At 36.1% G+C, this 21,839-nt stretch overlaps 1 protein-coding gene across 1 annotated transcript; it reads right to left on the bottom strand.

Annotated features, from left to right (window-relative positions):
• Nucleotides 1-1,848: 1,848 nt before the first annotated feature.
• LOC126965256 (putative trypsin-6) lies at nucleotides 1,849-18,726 on the bottom strand. The gene is made up of 6 exons (XM_050808756.1): nucleotides 18,464-18,726; nucleotides 9,401-9,508; nucleotides 7,218-7,338; nucleotides 5,755-5,907; nucleotides 3,190-3,318; nucleotides 1,849-2,506 (listed from the first exon to the last, which is right to left on the bottom strand). The coding sequence occupies exons 1-6, from the start codon at nucleotides 18,719-18,721 to the stop codon at nucleotides 2,298-2,300; spliced, it is 978 nt and encodes a 325-aa protein (XP_050664713.1). The 5' UTR covers nucleotides 18,722-18,726; the 3' UTR covers nucleotides 1,849-2,297.
• Nucleotides 18,727-21,839: the final 3,113 nt, after the last annotated feature.

The raw sequence follows: 21,839 nt of genomic DNA, 5'->3' as shown, positions 1-21,839 counted from the left end.
ATGATCCCAAATTAATTCTCTGCATCCTCGAGAGCCTCGAATAGGATATCCATATTATTGAAATCATAATGTGGCGCAGCGACCAAAATAATAGTTTTATAAATAATAAGCTGGCAACGGCACCTCTATCGTCTCGCTTTTTCGTTTCATCGAGTTTCAAATCATCTAAAGAAGTTTCACTTGAAAAAAATGCAATCGAATTGAGAATCTTCTACTTTTAAAATCGTCTGGAAAAAAATAACGAGCAACATCTGTATTCATAATCTGAATCTTATAACTATTAGTATAAAGTTGATCTTCAGTTGTGATTAAACTTATTGACTTGTTATATAATAAAATAGATAAAAGATAATAAAATAAAAAACTTGTTTTGACTGAATAATTTATTGGTAGCTTACATAATTAATTTGCACTGATTACTCTAAAGCTAAAATTCAATGTTTATAAATTACTGATTACTCTAAAGCTAAATTTCAATACTTAATAAATAAATAAAAAACAATGATTTTATTTTTGTAATTTACAGTTACAATCACATACGGAATATGCTACTTGAAATCGACTTGACTGGTCTTGCTTAAACATGTGCTAAAATATCGGGAGTTTATCAATCGCCTATATCATGTAACTGTGGTTTAATACAATAATCTAAAAATACTTGATTAAATAAAATACAACGATAACAAACTGTAGACTATTAAATATATAGTTATTATAACAATTCTAAACTAAATCTTTGGCATTTAGCTGGTACACTAAGTCTTAAATTTTAATACTGATTAAATTATAGCACAAATAATAAACAACTAAAATGGTGATTAATTCAAAATGGCGCCACAAAACTTCATCGATTGCAGGCGATGTGAGGCATAAATAGATTGATCCCATTGCATAAATTACGCATCACCAATCGAGTTAATACTGGTTTTGAGTATCGGGGAGCATAACTATCATTCTCAGTATATCTATGTAAATTTAATGCACTTTCACAAAAATATTAACCTTTTTGCACAAAATATCGATATTTATTATGACAACATTAGAAATAAGGAATTAAGTGTTACTAATACTTGTACACCCCATAAAATAAAAAATATTTTTTAATGGTTACGCACTTTTAAATTAAATTCCCAGCCCCTGTTGAGACGATATCGGTTAAAAAATAGGATTTTTGTTTAAAAAAAGTTCTGCTTTAATTCTACTAATCAATTGCAGAATACTACATTTGGACAGCCTGGGGCTAGTTAAAAATTATTATCCTACATTAAAAGCGATTATATTATGGTTGCAAATATTTCATAAATTGTACTTTGTTAAATAGCGCAATAATGAATACTAGGAAATTTGGTTGGGCAGTTTTTTCTCTCTCAGAGTACCGTATGTTTTCGAAAAGGTGATGGTACATTTCGCTTACATAAAAAAGACAGACAATTTCAAGAAAATAAATTCTTTTTGTGGCTTTATTACATATGAGCTACAACTTCAAATTACACTTTAAAATGTCATCTGATTCCAATCTTTTGACCAATTCAATATAACTAGCAGGGCGAGAAATAATTATATTATACCTGGGTAAAAATAAGCCAAATAATAATTAATTAATACAAAATAATTAGTTTGGATTTGAGAAATTTACAAAAATTGGTTGTGAAGTAGAAATCAAACGACGTGTACTATGACACGGTCAGCTGTGAACAACCTCTTATAGAGATGTCAAAGCGTCACATAAACTTGTAGTTATGATGTTTTTCTCTTTGGGAAGACTACAAGTCTGAGAAACGTGAGATTACTACGCAAGTGATGATAAGATACGTGAAAGGAATCAATTTTAGCAGTGACCTATACTAAATAGTGGCTATAACAAAATAAATTATTGGTCGGAATGAAATAGGACAACATAGAACTGTATGAAGCCAAAATAGGTACGAATCATAACCACTTGGTGTATTTAGACCAAAGAACCCCTAGGGGCATGCTTTATAGAACATATTTTGTTACATGAATAAAAAACATGCACGACCCATCAATAATATCGTAAACACATAGATGCCCTTGAGATTGGATATTTAATGCACATGTTGAAAATTATATGGGCTGCTCACCACAGGAAAACTGCCATCCCGAAGGAGCTTCACTCAAAAGACTTTCATGGTCATTTTAAAGTTTGGAGATATCATACGCAACGAAACCTCATTTGACTAATAACTGCTTTAACAAAGAGTAGAGAGTCAATGGCTGATCATCCACAAGATAGTTCATCAATTCGTCTACGCAGTGTTAATGAAAATAACCCTTATTTATACTAGACTATGTCCCAAATTTGCAGAAGTGTTTTTGATCCAATCCAAGTATGAGGCTACTCTGGTGTAGACTCCAGGTCTGCTGCGTCGGGCACATCCAGCTCCCCACGATACCACACCATGGATCTGCCAGCGGTTACCAGACACACAGGCAAGTGGACCACCGGAATCACCTCGGCACGCGTCTACTCCTCCGGATAGAATGCCTGAAATAAATCCTGGTATGAGTATACAACGGTTTTGCTTTGAAGATTATACAGAGTGTTTTATTAACTAGGGACCATAGTTCCCCACAAGGAAGCACGAAACCAAGTCACACACAGGGAAATTGTCTTAGAATTGATTTTTTCCGTGAACACATTTTTTTTTCTGTGGATTTCTTGTGGATAATTTTGCAGTTGGTAATCTATGGTTGAAATAAAAGTCAGTATACTCGTAGTGTACCTCCTCCGAACAGGTTAGCAATCCGTTCTTTTGTTTTTTTTTTATGAAAATAAGGGATGAGACGAGCAGCACGTTCAGCTGATGGTAATTGATACGCCCTGTCCATTACAATGCAGTACCTCAGGATTCTTGAAAAACCCAAAAATTCTGAGCGGTACTACAATTGCGCTCGTAAGACATAAGATGTTAAGTCTCATTTGCCGAGTAATTTCACTAGCTACGGCGCACTTTAGACCGAAACACAGTATTGTGTAATAACGATCACGGCAGAAATAGGCACCGTTGTGGTACCCATAACCAAGCCGGCATCCTGTGCAAAGGAGCCTCCCACTGGTATAATTTATCTGGTTTAATTTATCAGTACTAAATGTTGACTTACAAGCTCGTATACCTTTCCTACAATCATTGCATAATTTTCTACTACACATATGTGTTTCAAACCTACCCGCACATATCATCGAGTCCAAAATTGTCTGTTGTCTCCCACCGAGTACTTGTTCCTTTCTGCACGTAGCTAGATCCAGTACAGGAACAGCCGCCGCTCTCAAGACTGGCGCGAAATTTTCTGTGCTCTCTGTAAAAATATAAAACTCAGAAGCTCAATTCTAGTTGCTGTCTGATGATATTTATATCGTTAACGTTTCATTATACGGAGATAGTTTGGTCGAGGAGAAACATGACAAGTAGATTGGACTACTGAAATTGATAAAATTAATGATGATCGCAGAACTGAGAATGGTCGACATAAATAAACATTCACAAGCTATGATCTTCATTTAAGAGAAGCGATATCTATACTATCGTCCCGATTGACTCCTCGAGAGACCGGGACAGTCATTAGCTTTAGCAAACACGACATCCGAATTACATTGGACATCCTAACGATGAAGAAGAGACTCGTGTTGTCGTGTAATCTACAAGAGTACCTGACGAGTAAGAAACCTTGAAAACTCGAGGTCACTCCAAGAACGCGAACATCACAGAAAAGCTTATAAATTCTGCAAAAAGATGCATGCAGATAGGTACACACACCTTTAGTACACCTTTAGTAGTAGGAGCACATGGCGGAAACAGTAGCCCACATACCATAAATGCTTGAAATAGTCGTACTTCTTACGATAAAATTGGAGATACAGTATTTACTAAAAAAAAAGTGTCAAGTACAAAACGCCTACAAAATAGTAGTTTTTGATTTTGACAAGACAAGTCGAGGCTGTGGGCGAGGCGGTCGTCGAAGTCTAGGCGTTTTTTTGCTTAGCGAATACCGATTGTCAAAGCCGTAGATTTTCGTTGCGCTAGTACTGTGTTAGTGAAGTTAGTGAATACGAAATTGACACTCGCCGCTGCCTCAGCGTCGAGCTGCAGCTGGAGGTCATGTTGCTTAGAGAATTGCACTGCAGGATTTTTAGCATGAGAGAGCTTGTATAAAAGGCTTGATACGTACGAGTGAAAGTCAGTTTGTTTTTAACTTATCTTTTGTTAACTTTCATACAATTCCCACTCTATTGGCCATTTTTAGGTCATTATTTCAGTATCTTACACCCACAATCACTGTACCTACTACCCACAACAAATCTGTTGTCAACGTAGATGTAATGAAAGTAGATCATCAGTCTTTTTCATGACCAAATCATCTTTACATTCTCCACCTATTTAGAAAGGAATTTACTGTCTCAGATTTTTTCTCAGAACTTGTAACGAACGTGGAACGTGGGGTTCTGAATTATCATTGTTCAGGTACCTAATGATCACAACATATCGTAATGGGTCAGTTGTAATATATGCAAGATATCTCAAATTCATATAAAAACTTATTTTCGTTTGCCCTAATATTGGACATCTTTGTGTCTATATAAAGTCAGTGCGAATGCTCACTATAACGGTTCTTGAAATTTGTCTTGATGATTTAGATGGTATGTGTATGTAGTAGAGTAGTGACTAGAGTGTATGTAGTAAGAGGATGTAGTGTAGTACAGGACCTCAATCATAGACTAAGAATATACCTACTAGCCTATCGATGACCTGACAACGTGACTAATTTTGATTTTTCAATGTGAACGTTAGCTAGTAGTTTAATATTCAAAATACTATGGAGCTAATTCCAAGCGTGCCTGACTGTTTTCGACTTGTCAATCACAATCGGTCACATTAACAATAGATTCCGTTTCCTTTTTTTATGGAAGAGGGAAGAAACAAAAACTGCCGGAAGAAACTTCTGTCATGTCGTGTCGTGTGTCTTCTCTCGAGTCCTCTCTTGAAATTGTCGCGGAATGGGGTAAAATTAACACTGTCCAGCTTAACCCCCAGAAAACTCAAGTTTACATGTTTACCACAAAAAATACCATTTCTTGTGAAAAGCTCGACAGCACTGCCCTTAATGCCTCGCCTAGTGGAATACTGGTTCTTGAAAATTTTAGCGATTGCCAATTAAGCGATCATCTGGAAGGCAAAGGCAGGATTCGAAGAAGCTGGGCGTCTTAAATAGAGCACAACAATACTTCAAGGTCCACGTTCTAGCGCGCTCTCTCCGCATGCAACGCAGAGCTGTTCGAATTGTTGGAGATCCAGTGCTCTGTCTGCGCCTCATTGTGTATCTTCTACCGCTTTAATCATGGGGAGTGTTCCGAAGAGCTGTTTAATCTGATTCCATCGCCGAATTCCACCGTCGCATGACACGCCATTAATTAGGATATAATCCTCACCATCTGGGTGTAGGGCGTTCCTCCTCAGTGCGGTTTTCTTTCAGCTTCGGTGCAGTACCTTCAAAAATAGCTTCCTTAAGCAAGCAACGTTTTGAGATTCCTTTGGCGATGAAGAATGTGGGCGGCGATAACTACATAAGACGGTTGTCCCGCAAGTTCGTTTACCTCTTCTTACATTAAACAAAAGAGCGAGATATCCTCGATGTGTGACTTTCACAACGTGTCTAATTTGCTATTTTGTTAATACCTTCTAAGTGTAGTTTTAAATGTTTCTAATCAGGCGAAAAAATCGAAAAACTTTCTGGTACCTGCCTGATAGCCCCAGCCACTGACTGCACACCATTTACCCGTCGTGTCTTCTGGGTCTGGCAGGCAGATGGGTCGCACGTGCGAGTTGAATTGTACCCCTGAACCAGAGCGTGCAACGACTATCAGTGCGATGTCATTACTGTGCGGTCCGTCTGGAAAAGATCAAGAATCTTATTTTCAATACAGTTGTTAATCAAATGGAATCTTTTGTTGGCATCTTTCTTTTACGAGATGGATCATTATTTTTTTTTATAAGACAATTTACACAGTTTAGTAGCAACATTGGGGTTGATTGTACAACTAGACTCCCGATCGCCTATTAAAAGGTCGTCAAAAAATGTCTGAGCGGCGTTGTATAGATTAACTTATACAGATAACAAAGTGTATTGTATTCGCTCATTAGAAGTAGTCACACTAATCACTTGCGAGGCAGACGCGAACACTAGGCAGGAATATTTACTCTTAATAAGTTTGTATATGCTGTTATTTTGACAGTTTTTCACTGAATACTGACATTGCGTGGCGTTGTAATCAAAGCGCGGTTGAAACACAACTGAATGAAAACTCTGCCTGAGCGTAGGCAGAAATATACTTCAGACGATTTTTGAGCGTGATTGTGAGTCTAGCTGTTTATTGTACTTAGCAAGGTGTATTCATACATAGAACAAAATCGGATAGATACGAGGAGAAACGAATAAGTCCGTACGTTTTATCATAATTATTTTATAGCAAAAAAGCGCGTACACCTTGACGTGATTCCTCTGGTGTTGCAAGAGAATATGGGCGGCGGTGATCACTTAACTCCAGGTGACCCGTACGCTCGTTTGTCCTCCTATTCCATAAAAAAAACCTACCGATTTAGTTAATAACACCTATGTATAGATACAAAATAAATTTGTAAACAGATAAATGAACGATGCGGGACTCGAACCCGCGACCTCTCGGGTTCCGTCCGAGCGCTCTTACTAACTGCCAACCGTTCGAGGGACGCATGGATCGTAAAATTTAGTATGTGGTAGTACCAGTGGGACGCTCATTTGTACAGGATGCCGGCTAGATTATGGATACCACAACGGCGCCCATTTCCGCCGTTTAGCAGTAATATGTGTGCATTATTGTGTTTCGCTCTGAAGGGGGCTGTAGCTAGTGGAATTACTGGGCAAATGAGACTTAACATTATATGTCTCAAGGTGACGAGCGCAATAATTGTAGTGCCGCTCAGAATTTTTGGGTTTTTCAAGAATCCATTGCATTGTAAAGGGTAGGACGTATCATATACCATCAGCTCAACGTCCTGCTCGTTTCATCCCTTATTTTCATAAAAAAAAGTTTTGCTTACAAATTTAATTTGTATAGTAATTAATCTTAGAAGTGATTTAACTCATTTTAAAAATTGTCCATAACATGTTTTCGTTTTAAAATGACGTGATGAAACTAGGTAGTTACATAGGTATGTACTCACTTTTTCTAAACTCCGGATGTAGAACCACCTTCTCCACCAGGAATCTGTTCTCGTGCTTGTCCTGAATCTTCAACCGATGCTCACCGACTATTATTCTGATGTGATCCAATTGTAGGGGCTTCTATATAAATAAGTTAATAAAATTATTATTGGAATTTATATTCATTTTCGTATTTGATTTCTTGTGCCCGTTGGGTGCTACCAAGCTTAAGTAATTTATACGTCTAGATAGTCTCTTGCTGCTAGACAACCGATGCAAACAGGCCAGGTTTACTACTTTAGTGTGCGTCACAAGCTACGTATAACACTCGCGATTTGTGTTAGTGTGGGGGTACCACAAGGGTCTATTCTTGGACCCTTCCTCTTCCTAATTTATATAAATGATGTACATTTGTGTGGGAAAGGTTACTATAGCATAAACGATTTTCTTAATGATACCACAGACTGAGAATGAAGCGAAGAAGCCTGGGGGCTCTTTAATTATAAATGTTTATTTTACGATATTTGAATTGTAATTCTTATTTTTATAAAAAAAAGCCCGCTGAGTTTCATTCGCCCGTTCTTCTCAGATCTGATGCAGTCTATATTGAATGAGTGGTTGTTTTTGACGATCAATATGTGATTTTGAATCCTATTTTGAATAAAAATATTTGAATTTGAATTTGTGCGTGCATTGCTAAAAATAGGGGTTTACTGGCAACATCGTCTTCTCTTGTAAGCCTAAATAATATTATGGAGTTTTAACTTGTAATGCTATTGTTGTGATAAGGCGTGACGTCTGGGGAAGTAATTCGTTATATAATTGAGCTATACTTAAAATGATCTGTTATTATTGATTCCTCTTAATATTGGGAAAAATTATATGCATATAAAGCAAAATAATACTGGTTACAACTACTCGAGAGCTGAAGAAACCCATTAAGATTTGTGAATTGTAATATTATCCTTAGATAAGTTATACGTCTAGATAGATTCTCTTGCTAGGCAACCGATGAAAACAGGCCATGCTTATTACTTTAGTCTGCGTGACAAGCTACGTCTAACATTCGCGATTTGTATGTCACTTTGTGTTAGTGTGTGTACATTGCTCAAAGTAGAGGTTAACAATCGACCTCAATAAAAAGTATAAATGATCTAGGGCATCATCCGGACGTTTCCATAACTTTGTAATTATTAGGGTTCCGCAGCCAAATGGCAAAAAACGGAACCCTTATAGATTCGTCATGTCTGTCAGTATTTCACAGCCACTTTTTTCCAAAACTATAAGAACTATACTGTTCAAACTTTGTAAGTAGATGTATTCTGCGAACCGCATTAACATTTTCACACAAAAATAGAAAAAAAAACAATAAATTTTCGGGGTTCACCATACTTAGAACTGATACTCAATTTTTTTTTTCATCAAACCCATAGGTACGTGTTGGGTCTATGGATAGGTCTTCAAAAATGATATTGAGGTTTCTAATATAATTTTTTTTTAAACTGAATATCATAAAGTTTGCGCGAGAGACACTTCCAAGTGGTAAAATGTGTAACTTCTAAATAATAAGAGAATGATAAAACTAAAATAAATATATGATGTATACTTATAAGTAATTTTTTGTAATACGTATAAATGATGAGAGCTCATTTGCACTGTATGATTTTGAGCAAAGATTTTTTGCCTTTTCCATTTAAATAATTTAATACCATTTTCCTTTCTGCATAACTGTTATATTTTGTTTCTTGCCGCTACGGAACCCTTCATGGGGGTGCTTTTTTTTGTTTTCCTATATCAAAGAGTTATCTCTTCAGACGTGCGTACATTATTACACACCAAACAATATTTAACCGACTTCAAAAAAAGAGGAAGTTCTCAATTCGTCGGTATGTCTGGTGCTTCCCTTGTGGTCCCATTGTAATGTGGTCCAGATTTGACAGTTGCACCCATGAGAAAACCATAAAAGTCTTAAATTTGACTCATTATCGCGCCAAACGATTAATTAGATTGTATAAAAATACGCAATTATTTTTATACTTTGCATGCATATTATATCTATTGTTTTGAAATAGTGTTTTTAAAGTCGGTTATTTTTTTCGTTAAAATTTTTTTTTCTTCAACCATACATCCCTTGCAATATCCTTGCGAAGGTTAGGACCCGCTTTACAAATACCGTTAATAGCCTCTTTCAGATGCTACTTACCTTATCGAAGCAATGAGCTGCCGACAGCACCAATCTCTCTTGTATAACAGCGCCGCCGCAGTGGTGGTCGAAGGTCAACTTGTCTGGATCCAACATCTGTATCTCTACCTGAAAATGATACATCAAATGTATAAGTCTTGGGACAAGTGCGGTTTGATCGATCGAGTCGTATTACTGCCGATACATAATAATCATAGTAAACAATTTTATCTCTGTATCTCATTCATCTTCGTATGAAAAATATTGTTTTGGTTTTCATCGCGATGGAACCCGGTACGGTATTGGGCTCACGTCGCGATGGCGTTCAGTATATTATTGGGGTTTCCATTGCTATGGTGTCCTCTAGATTATTAAGGATTCATAGCGAAGGGATTCCATCACCATATTATTGGCGCTTTCATCACGATGTCATCCACTATATTATTTATATATCCATCGCGAATATCCTCCTATATTATTTACGGTTCTATGGCTATAGTGTCCACTATATTATTAAGGATTCATAGCGTAGGGATTCCATCGCCATGGCATCGACTATATTATTGGCGCGTTCATCACGCAGTCGTCCACTACATTATAAAGATTGATTATTTTTAAAGTAATAACCCTCACTTCTGGGATTAATTAAATCGAATTTGTAACCAAAATTTATGAACGATGCGGTACTCGAACCCGCGATCTCTCGGGTTCCGTCCGAGCGCTCTTCCACTGAGTTAAACGTTCAATTGACGTATCGTTCAAAAATCCTGGTGTGTCTTGTTCTGGCTCCGGTTGTGGCTCCATCTACAGGATCTACTTTACAGTTGATAACCTGCTCAACCCCAAAACGTGGATAAATTCAATTTCAAATATTTTTATTCCAAATATGAATTTTAAAAAAACTACCATCCATTCGAAAAAGTATGCTTCAGATCTGAGAATAACGGCCGCAAGAAACTCAGCGCTCTCCTTGAAATTTATCCCTACGTCTGGGCGGAGCGCTAGGGTTGGTACATACTAACGGCCGTTCCCAATATACTATCTACAGATAGAGATAAATTACTACCTTCTAATGTCAGTAATTAGCTATCAATAATCTGAAGCTGTCCCAATATACCCGATAAGTCATTATTTCGTCGTCTCATTGACAGACAGCTTGCACGGATAAGGTGAGTTACCGTCGGTAAGTTTATTGGGACAGAAAAGTCAACGATAGTTACGATTAAGAGTAAAGTAAGAGATATGAATATTGGGAACGGCCGTAAAAGACTAACCACACGAACGGCGCGGCGCGGCTAATTTAACTCGGACAGCGACCAGGTGGCGTAGGTCGTGGCACTCAATGGTTCTGTCTTCCCAAGATTGCTTACCGGTCGTGTAAATCATGTGTATGTGTGCGTGCGTGGGGCGCTCTAGTATGAAGTTAAAGTACTCTTCTGTTATTGTGCTAATGCCAAGCGTGGCTGGATGTTTACTTGCTGACTTGCCAATCAAAATCGGTTACAGTCACAGTAGATTTTTTTTAATGAAAATAATTCGCTTACCATTTCTATCTGTTATATTTTATACATCCGGACTGTGTTATATTTTATAATAAACTCCCAAATGATGTAAAAATATATCCAATTAAAAAAATTAAATGTATCATAAAAAATACATTAACATCTAAGGCATAACGTGAATGTTTATTGAATGATAAAGATAGTTGGGATTAATGTTTCTAAATGTATTGGAATATACTCTTGAATTTGAAAGCTATTGTGTATTGGATGTATTGGAATATACTCTTGAATTTGAAAGCTATTGTGTATTGGATGTATTGGAATATACTCTTGAATTTGAAAGCTATTGTGTATTGGATGTATTGGAATATACTCTTGAATTTGAAAGCTATTGTGTATTGGATGTATTGGAATATACTCTTGAATTTGAAAGCTATTGTGTATTGGATGTATTGGAATATACTCTTGAATTTGAAAGCTATTGTAACTTTTGTAGTTCATCATGACTTACACTAAATAACATACACAGTTTTACAGCGAATAAATATTTTTTTGAATATGAATTCGAATTTATCTTGCTGTTAGAGAAGGTATCTCTCTTGAATGCTTTGTTTCTCTGTACGCCAAAGTTTTTTTTTACAGTTTTACACAAATTAACTTGCCCCAAACTAGGCATAGCCTGTACTAATGGGTACAAGACAACGATATATTTAATACAATTACTTACTTAAACATACATAAATACACATAAATACCATAGCTCGGAAAAAAACATCCATATTCATTATATAAATGATTGCACCTATCGGGATTCGAACCCGGGACCTGTAGCTTAGTAGTCAGGGTCACTAACCATTCGGCTATATGAGTCGTCATTTCAAGTATATGGGTCAAACAATATATCTGCTTATAATGCTACTTTAGTCGTATTTAAAATACCAAAAACCCTCACACAATGTACTCTGACTTACATAACAATGTATTGTAATCTTCTTGTGATTCCTAAAAGACGTTTATTGAAATGTCACTCACAAGTGAAAGTTGGACGTTAAACATGGCCGACCTGTCAAACGTTTGGCGCACTTAATGATTAACATTAAAAAAGCGGCCAAGTGCGAGTTGGACTCGGGCACGAAGGGCTCAGTACCATTACCTATAAAAACGGCAAAAAAACTCCCTTTATTTAATTCTGTTTTTTATTTGTAATAGCGGCAACAGAAATAAATCGTCTGTAAAAATTCCAACTGTCTAACTATCACAGTTTAAGAGATGAGCAGAGCCTGGTGACAGACCGACAGACAGATGGATTGACAGCGGAGTCTTAGTACCGGTTTTTATCCTTTGGGTACGGCACCCTAAAAAGACATAGGTGCTCTAAGCTTGGTGGTCTACTTAGAATTGGAGTGTATCTTCTAGTGGGAGGCAGGAGCAAAGGATTGGTCAGGATGCCTGCTAGAATAATCTATAAGGGTACTACAACGGCGGAATACACCCCGTAATAAATGCGTTAGAAGACACTCAATCAAGCGACGACTCTATGCAACGCCAGGTGATCTAGCCGTTCAAACAGCACAGGATGCCCGAACTTGCGTCTTCTGGGGGTGAAATTGGACAAGGATCATTTTACTACATTCCGCGACCTTCTCAAAAGAGCACTCGTTAGAAAACACAAATTTATTCCGGAACTGTTCGAAGATTTCCCGAGCTTTTTTATATAAGATGGGGCAAACGGGCAAGAGGCTCACGGGTTGCCCAGTAGCGAGGCAACCACCCATGGCGTTCGCAACAACAGGTGTCAAGAGATGCGGTCCCTAAGTCGTATTGGTTCGGGAAAACAGCAGCCGTTAACAACGCCACAAAGTGGCTGTGCGAGGCAAGAAATTTCTTGCAAATACGCGGCTGTGGATTGCCAGACGTCAACGTGATGCGGCCGGTATTTTGTCGTAATGTCCGGTGGTTTAATTCGGCCACCGGAATCAACCCGAACTGCTTTCCCGAGTTTTGAAGTAAAAACTGTTTATCCGCGATGAGGCTACAGATGAGCTAGACTTATAAACTTAAAATCTACTAGCGTGTAAACAAACAAAGCAGGCGAGAAAGAAGAACATCGCTAACGGAGATACAACAAGATAGAAAAGGAAAGCGAATCTATTGTGACTGTGTCTTGATTGACAAGTCGTAGACAGTCAGTCATGCTTGCCACTAGCTGCTTAGTATTTTCAATACTAAATCACTACCCACTGACAAATCAAAGTCAGTCATGCATAGTTGAACTATCAGGTCGTGCAACTCTCTGGTCATTCCGTCATGACTGAGGAGTCTGGTGCTGTGATACATTGCACCACTGACAACCGAACAGAACTAAGTCGAGGGTTGGCCTTGATCACCCGTCTACGATAAACACCTATTTTTGTATCGCGATTTTAATATTATTCTGTTCCATCCACAGATCATATATTTGGTAGGTCTGAGAAGCGATCGTCAACTATTTTTTATACCCCAAAAATTTTGTTTTAAATTAACGTTTGCTGGGTCAGCTAGTATTTTAACATAAGGTTCATTTCATCTGTTCTGATAATAATAATAACCTCGTGAAAGCTGAGATAGACAATTTGTAGACACGAGGTTTTGAGGCACGTTGATTCGACAATATTTGTCTCAATAGGCGTTTCCGTAAACGGTCTAGTAGGTCTGATAGCTTGAAAAGCTTTGGCCATTATCTCTATAGACTCTCTCTAAATAACTGAGTTAAGGTGTAGATACAGAAGCGTACTGTGTGCAAGTTCCTTTCTGTCGTTCTAACCACCGGCGTAATTGTCATGAACCTACGCCTGGTGGGACTCTATTTTTAGACGCTTTTTATTAGCTTCACCTGTATATATGTTTGTTTGTAACCGACTTATTTGGGTGCGATTTTCACCCACTTTAAGCGGCCAGATTTCAAACTTCATAGATTTATCGAGGACCGATAACAATACATTAATTTGATAAAATTATTCCATTTTTCAATTAACAAAAAAAAAAAGATTTTTGTTAATTTATATAAACTTCATATATCATAGATAAGGCAGGAATTGATGTTAATTATAAATTTCAAAATCAATTTTATATTTTTAGTTCGGTTTTCTATAAATACTTAGCGTGTTGTTTCGTTCATTTTTAACTACTATTTATTTTAACTACTATTTATCAAAGTAAAACTTCGTGTCGCACGTTGCGTGACGGTGGGGCGGCGCCTATAGTTCGCACATTACCATTCCAATTTTCCAAGTATAAAATTAAGATTGATAAAGCGATTTTTATACCTGGATTTTTATATATGGAATATTATTTCAAACATTTTAGTTAACTGTCTATAATGTGAAAAGAAGTTTCACTTTTGCCGTGGTTTCATAAAACCACACAATCCTCTTTATATTTATATTCATAATATTTTAAAAACAAAAGATTTTACCCCAAAGTAACCATACCTAATATCATAGCATTTTACATGATAAACTTAAATTAATAGGTATTTATTTAAATCCATGACTCGTAACCAACTTCTATATTCATCATATAAATGTTTGCACCGGAATTCGAACCCGGGACCGCTAGCTCAGTGATTGACTGAATTATTTGTATTGCGAACATATGGTCAAGTCCAAAAGATATAAGTTCCATATAAGTATTCATGTTAGGGGGGTCATGTTAACACCAGGAACAGATATAAACTTATAATAAGTGTGTCGGTCTTCGACACTGAGGTAGTTATCGACGGTATTTTTTTTTCTATTAAAATAATAAGCAGGATTTATACTTTTATACTGACAATACCACATTACGTCCAAACAACATTAATATTGGTATTTTGACAACAGTGTCAATCAATTTTGAAATGCTGTATACAAATGACGGGGTTTTAGAAACCACCGACTTCTCGAAAAATTGTAAATTACTAAGGGAATAGTTAGTCTAGTTCTTTGTTTGTTTTACATATTATGCTTTCCTTGGTATAGAGCTTTTATGTTTTATATTGAAAAGATTCGGTCTGAAGGGCGCCGTAGCTAGTGGAATCACTGGGCAAATGAGACTTAACATCTTATGTCTCGAGGTGACGAGCGCAATTGTAGTACCGCTCAGAATTTTTGTGGTTTTGAAGAATCCTGAGTGGCACTACATTGTAATGGGTAGGGCGTATCAATTACCATAAGCTGAACGTCCTGCTCGTCTCATCCCTTATTTTCATAAAAAAAGAACAAATTTTTGTTGCTGATTTCATATCTTTCTTTTTAATAAGACAAATCGATTTATCATTGAAATCTGTATTTTTTTTTCAGTAATGACAACTGGATGTTCATGACTAGCACTTTATTTTTCTGTTTATAATTTCTTAATCTATTATCACATGCCAATGTCCACTGCTGGGCTATCGAAAAGAGTTTTTGCCATAATTGTCATGCTTGGCATACGGGTTGGTGAACGTATGTCGTCTTATGATTTATTTTGAACAAAGCAACGTGCAAAGTACAAAATATCAATTCTTCCATTGGGTGTTCATTACTGATGTGTGTCGATTACGGGTGGTCCATTTCTGAAGTTGTGGTGTCGAATACTGACACAATGTTTTAAACAATTATTTTTTTTATCTTTTGATAGGTAACATTGACACAAATAAAAGCAATATAACTTTTATTGATTATATATCTGTTAATATTCAACATTTCATCATTAAAAATCACACAATGTTTTTTATGTGTTGCATACTTGGTCAAACTAAGCAACCCCCTTAAAGCGTCGATAACTGCCACAATTACGGTACTAGGCATACGGCCGTTCCCAATATACTATCTACAGATTGAAATAGATTACTACATTCTACTGTCAGTAATTAGCTGTCAATAATCTTAAGCTGTTCCAATATACCCGATAAGTCATTCTTATCGCCTTATATTCGGACGCGTGAATTGCAATTTCCATGCAAACTTCTATCGCTGGTAAGCTATACATCGTACCATTGACAGACAGCGTGTACGGATAAGGTGAGTTACCTATGATAAGTTTATTGGGACAGAAAAGTCAACGATAGCTACGATTTTTATCTCAAGTAAGAGATAGACTGATTAAAGGTAAGAGTATGTTATAAAAGGTAAATAAATATGAAAATACTCTGAATTAAATTAAAACAACAATTTTGATTTTCCTTTGATGTGTTCCATCGTTCAGAAATCGAACTAATTAGAATTTTTATATCTTTCTAACTTTGTCAGGAGGTAAAAAGTAAACTGAATTTTGGCTAACTATAGTTGGTAGATTAACTACAGTTGTTAATTATCTATCAGATTATTTATGTAGATTGATAAATATTAAGTTTATTATTGTGCCGAAAAATCTGTAACAATTGGGGAAATGACAATAATTTGTAAATATTGTAAGGCGTTAAAATACAGTGATGAATCTAGTAGATAATATTGTGCTGGAGGCAAATAAAATTGCCACCATTTGCCCCAACAACAAGATCCTTTACGCTCTTTAGTGTCTGGGTTTGGAAATGATTCTAATTCTATTCTCGGTTTGACAGCAGAAACAATTTCATTACAACAACAGGGTGCCATATTTTACGAAATAATTCTTGATGTTATGATATACTATTGACAAATTCATTAGAGACATTATTTTATGTATTATATATATACCTACAGAACAAAGTCTGTCGGGTCAGCTAGTCTATCTATCTATCTATATATATAAAAATGGATTGCTGTTCGTTAGACTCGCTAAAATTCGAGAACAGCTGGACCGATTTGGCTAATTTTAGTCCTGAATTACTTGTGGAAGTCCAGAGAAGGTTTAAAAGGTGAATAAATATGAAAATCCTCAGAAGTAAATAAAAAAAAAATTCGATTTTTATTTGATATGTCCTTCAGAAATCAAATTAAAATAATAGTTTAAAACTAATTAGAATTTTTAAATCTTTTCTAACTTTCTCAGGAAGTAAAAAAATAAACTTAATTTTAGGTAACTAGGTAGATTAACTACAGTTGTCAACTATATATCAGATTATTTTTATGTAGATTGATAAATCTTAAGTTTTGTCCAATAATAAAATTTCTGAACCTAACCGCACCAACAAAACAAAACAAAAAGTTTATTAAAGCCTTCAATTGATTAACAGACTGTATCATAACTGTGTGTCAATACCAAATTGAAACCTTAAAAATAGCGAGTAATTCAGGAAAACTCTGTTTTGTAAGTAAGAAATATCGAGTGTAATTAATCGAAAACAATAAGAAAATTTCATTCGTACCGAGCATTTTTTCATTTGTTTTTTATAAAAAAGGATTCCTTTTGTTTGTTTTAAGTTTCAAAAAGTTTAAGTATTTTATTAATCGATTGAGGCTTTATAAAGTCTGCTGGGTCAGCTAGTATTGAATAATATTTGAATTTGAAACAAGGAACGATAGTTGAAGGGTATGATAATTCAGAAATACGTTTGTGTTTCATTTTTAACTAGTCAAATAAGATTACACATTCCCGATGGACTAAATTGTTCCCGAAAAATTTTTTTTTTTCAATTGAGACAACAGCATCGGTTCCGCAAGTGTTTAATTTAATCATTTTTGTACAAAGTACTGTAGATAAAGATTAAACGCTAAAAAAGTATTGCAAAGAGATAATTGTTTAAGCCCGGGACTCTCTAAATCCGGCCCTGGAGTCACCTAGGCGAATAGTGACGGGCTTTTTTGAACGAAACCTGGAATTTTATTTCAATTATTAGAAAAGTATAACAGAACATGTGGCACGTCACACATTGTTCGAGATGGCTCGAGTACGCCCATTTGGGCGTTGTAAGAGTTGCCGCACTTTGCGACTGCGCCTGCGGTATATAGCGTTGGAGCGTAATCTAAGGCTAGCCTTTATTTTCAGCAAGTCACGCACACATAAACAAAGTAACTTATCGCGAGTGTAAGACGTAGCTGTCACCCCAATGAAATTATAATATTAAAATAGGTGTCACGCACACCAAACTAATAAACGTGGCCTGTTGTCATGCGTTGCCTAACAGCTAGATACTCTACCTAGATCTTTAAATTATGTAAGACGCTACCAATTAATAATTAACGGCCGTTTTCAATAACGTATCTCTAGTTACGGATAAATTGCTGTCACCTTTTAATAACAAGATCTTATCTATCCATAGTTATGTCCAATACAGGTTAGATGTTAGACGATAGGTTATTGAAATGTAAGTAAGCGTAAAAGGATGGATTTGTCTACCTCTAGTAAGTTAAACTAAAGATAATAAGCTTATTGAAAACGGCCGTTAGTCATTGTTTACATTACTTTAAAAAGATTTTTTTTTTGTTTTTCTCATCCAATATTAGGACAGGCAAAGGGTTTACGTCCATACAGCCATTTCTTCGGCGTTATTTTTAACAGAGTCAATCTATCAGAGTGACAGAAAATCGCTGATGACCAAAGTACTAAACGATTATAAAGAGATTTTATTCTCTGCTACTAATAAATTAAATAACGATATATTTGGAAGTTTTATCTTTAGTTAAATAAAATAATTAAAAATGATAGTTAAAAAACAACATACCTGCCATGGGAAAGCGCCATAAGGCGCTTCGGAACCTCCAACAATTTTCCCTCTCCTCAAAGTAAAATCTACCGTTCTTGTACCGCACTGAAACCTTCCCTTACCCGGCTTCGAAATAGCATTATTATTATTGAAATAACTAGACGAAAAACTATACGATTTAGAAGGCCGCGTGCGATTGTAAAACTCCAAATGATTTATAAATACGTCTGAGCCGCACAAACTGATCGTTGTGAAAAATAACATTAACAGCTTCATAATTCACGACGTTTCTGCGCGGGAACCGAATGAAGAATGGCTCATCTTCGGTTATTTTTTTTAAATGTATCGCCGCGTTACATACACATGTCAATGTGGGTCATGCGACAGATCTGAAGATGAGTCTAGCATTAATACTTTCTCTTTGAAGCCGAATTTTATTGTAATTGTTAACATTTCATTTACCAATGGGAAGCTCCTCTGCACAGGGTGCCGGCTAGATTACGGGTACCACAACGGCGCCTATTTCTGCCTTGAAGCAGTTATGTATAAGCAATATTATGTTTCGGTCTGAAGGGCGCCGTAGCTAGTGAAATAACTGGCTACTGAGTCCAGGTGACGAGCGCAATTGTAGTGCCATTCAGACTTTTTGAGTGAATGGGCAGCGCGTCTCAATTACCATCAACTAAACGTCCTGCTCGTCTCGTCACTTATTTTCATAAAACAAAAACATTTTATTAGATTGCGGGTTTGTTTCATATTCTCCATCAACGCCAGTAGAAACACAGGATACTTGGAGAATTTTTAGTAACCTTAGCACTATTCTGAGGTACCCATGTCGTCTCAAATTAAAATATTTTTATTTAGAACTAGTTGACCTGGCAGACTTCGTACTGCCTCAAGGGATAAATAAAAGACCTAGACTTTTGTATAAAATAAACTTTAAACAAACAAAAGCAATCTTTTTTTTTTAAAACAAATGATAAAATGCTCGGTATGAATGAAATTTATTATTATTTTTGTTTAACACATGGTGTTGTTTACTTACAAAACAGAGTTTTCCTAAGATACTGGCTATTTATAGGGTTTCAATTTGATATTGACACAGTTATGATATAGTGCGTTAATCATTTTAAAGCTTTCTGATAAACTCTATTTTTTATTTTGTTTTGTGGTGCGATTAGGATATGAAATTTTATTTTTTGACAAACCTTAAGATTTATCAATCTACATAATATAGTTTGTTGTCAAATGACAAATAAAAATGTTTGCGTTCAGAAATTTAATTTGTGACAAAACTTAATACTTATCAATCTACATAAAAATAATCTGATAGATAGTTAACAACTGTAGTTAGTCTACCAACTATAGCTAGCTAAAATTAATTTTTATTTACCTCCTGAGAAATTTAGAAAGATATAATTATTCTAATCGGCTATTCATTTTAAACTATTCTTTCAATTTGATTTCTGAACGACGGGGGCACACCAAAGGAAAAACAAAATTGTTGTTTTTATTTAATTCCGAGTATTTTCATATTTATACAAACCCTTTAAACCTTCTCTGGACTTCCACAAATAATTCAAGACCAAAATTAGCCAAATCCAACCGTTCTCGAGTTTTAGCGAGACTAACGTACAGCAATTGATTTTTATATATATAGATAACTTATTGAACGTCAATACCACCCATTCGTAAAAGTATGCCTCAGACGTGAGAAGAACGGGCGCAACAAACTCAGCGGGCTTCTTTACTTAATTTAGTTACAATATATTAAGTAGTACAATAAAATTTTAGAGGGCGTTCGCTCCATTACCAGTCTGTGGTATCATTAAGTAAATCTTTTATGTTATAGTAACCATTCCCACACAAACGTTAACAATTCTTTTGAATTTCGTAACACATTTGTTGAGTACATTTTCTGGGATCATGTTGTTAAAGCATGTACATATAAATAAAAGACATAGGTACTAACTCAACAACAATAGTACTATGATTGCTTTAAATTGAAACTATCATTACGGGGAAGTGTACCAAGAATACTGGCAACATTTCCGCGTTGAATAGCTAGGCTGATCCGTTGACCGAAATAGCTGCCAGAATTTCGGTTGCCACTTGCCAGTAGCCTTATCGAGGCGTACATACTGCGCGCGACTGGGCCTCACGGGCCAAGTGTGTCGACACCAAACAGCACAAGATAAGACTCACTGAGACCGACATATTTGCGACGCTTGCTGTCTTCGGCAATCGAAACAGCAGCCCCAGCACTAACTAACGGAACTTGAACATGAGAAGGAGCCAGAGTGTCGACGCAAGTCGTGTCCTACACCAGCGCCCTTCCCCGTGCCCAAGCCACCAGGGTCATTACGTTAGGACGCTTGATATAGGGGCGGTTAATACCATGTGGCTTTAGAGCCACACCTGGTTTATTAAGAGCGGCAAATGCCCTGCGGATAACTTCATTAATGCTGGCGTGACGACTGATACGGCCTGCCGATTTTACTGTCAACACATCCTAACTACTCAAGGTAGCAAGACTGAAGACTCTGATGTCACACACCGTCATGTACCCCTTGTATGTACAACAGTACAACATCCTGTATGCACGCGGGCCGTCACTCGGGGCTGTTTATGCGCTCCGAACGCGCTCAATAGATATGGCGAACGAACGAATGCTTACCTAGTTCCTCGCCTAATTAATAAATTACCCACTGATGTACAGAACTGTATAAATCCTCGTAATATTAAGAAAAAACGCAAATCACACTTTTTAAGTCACTTAAAATAAATATATTTACACAATTTATCTAACTGGCACTAAAGTTCTGTAGTTAATGTACCTAGATTTAACTCTTTGTTAGCATATATTACAAACCCGTGTGGTTTTCTGTTGCTAGCTTTAAGTATTTATTTTGTAAACTTTAATGTAAATAAATAAATAAATTAAAAAAAAATTAGCTATAAACGAAAGCGATAGCTTTATTAATTTAGGTTAAAGAGATGACAGTCATGAATGTTAATTAAAAGTCATACTATTGAGCGTTGAGCTTGATGAGAGCCGCGAAAAACGTCACGAAGCTATATCAGTTCGCAAATAGGCTTTGACATGGGGAGAAGTAATGATAAGAAACTCCCCAGCCCAACTTTCAAATCATATTAACTGTATTGGTTAGTGTTATTAGTAGAATAATTACAATTTTACTAATTTTACTTACAGACAAGACTAATGCATTAATTAATAATCTTTTTTATAATAATAACTTTTATTTAATCTGATATACTATATCAAGCCTTTTTTGTCAAAATAGCTTTATTATTTCTTGAATTTGTGTTCAGAAAGTTCTAATATGTCTGCAAGTAGAAGAACATCTCTAGTAGATAATATATAGTAAGATGG

This window comes from Leptidea sinapis, chromosome 7 (genome assembly GCF_905404315.1).
Source record: "Leptidea sinapis chromosome 7, ilLepSina1.1, whole genome shotgun sequence".
Taxonomy (NCBI): Eukaryota; Metazoa; Arthropoda; class Insecta; order Lepidoptera; family Pieridae; genus Leptidea; species Leptidea sinapis.
This window is presented reverse-complemented; position numbering and strand designations above follow the sequence as displayed.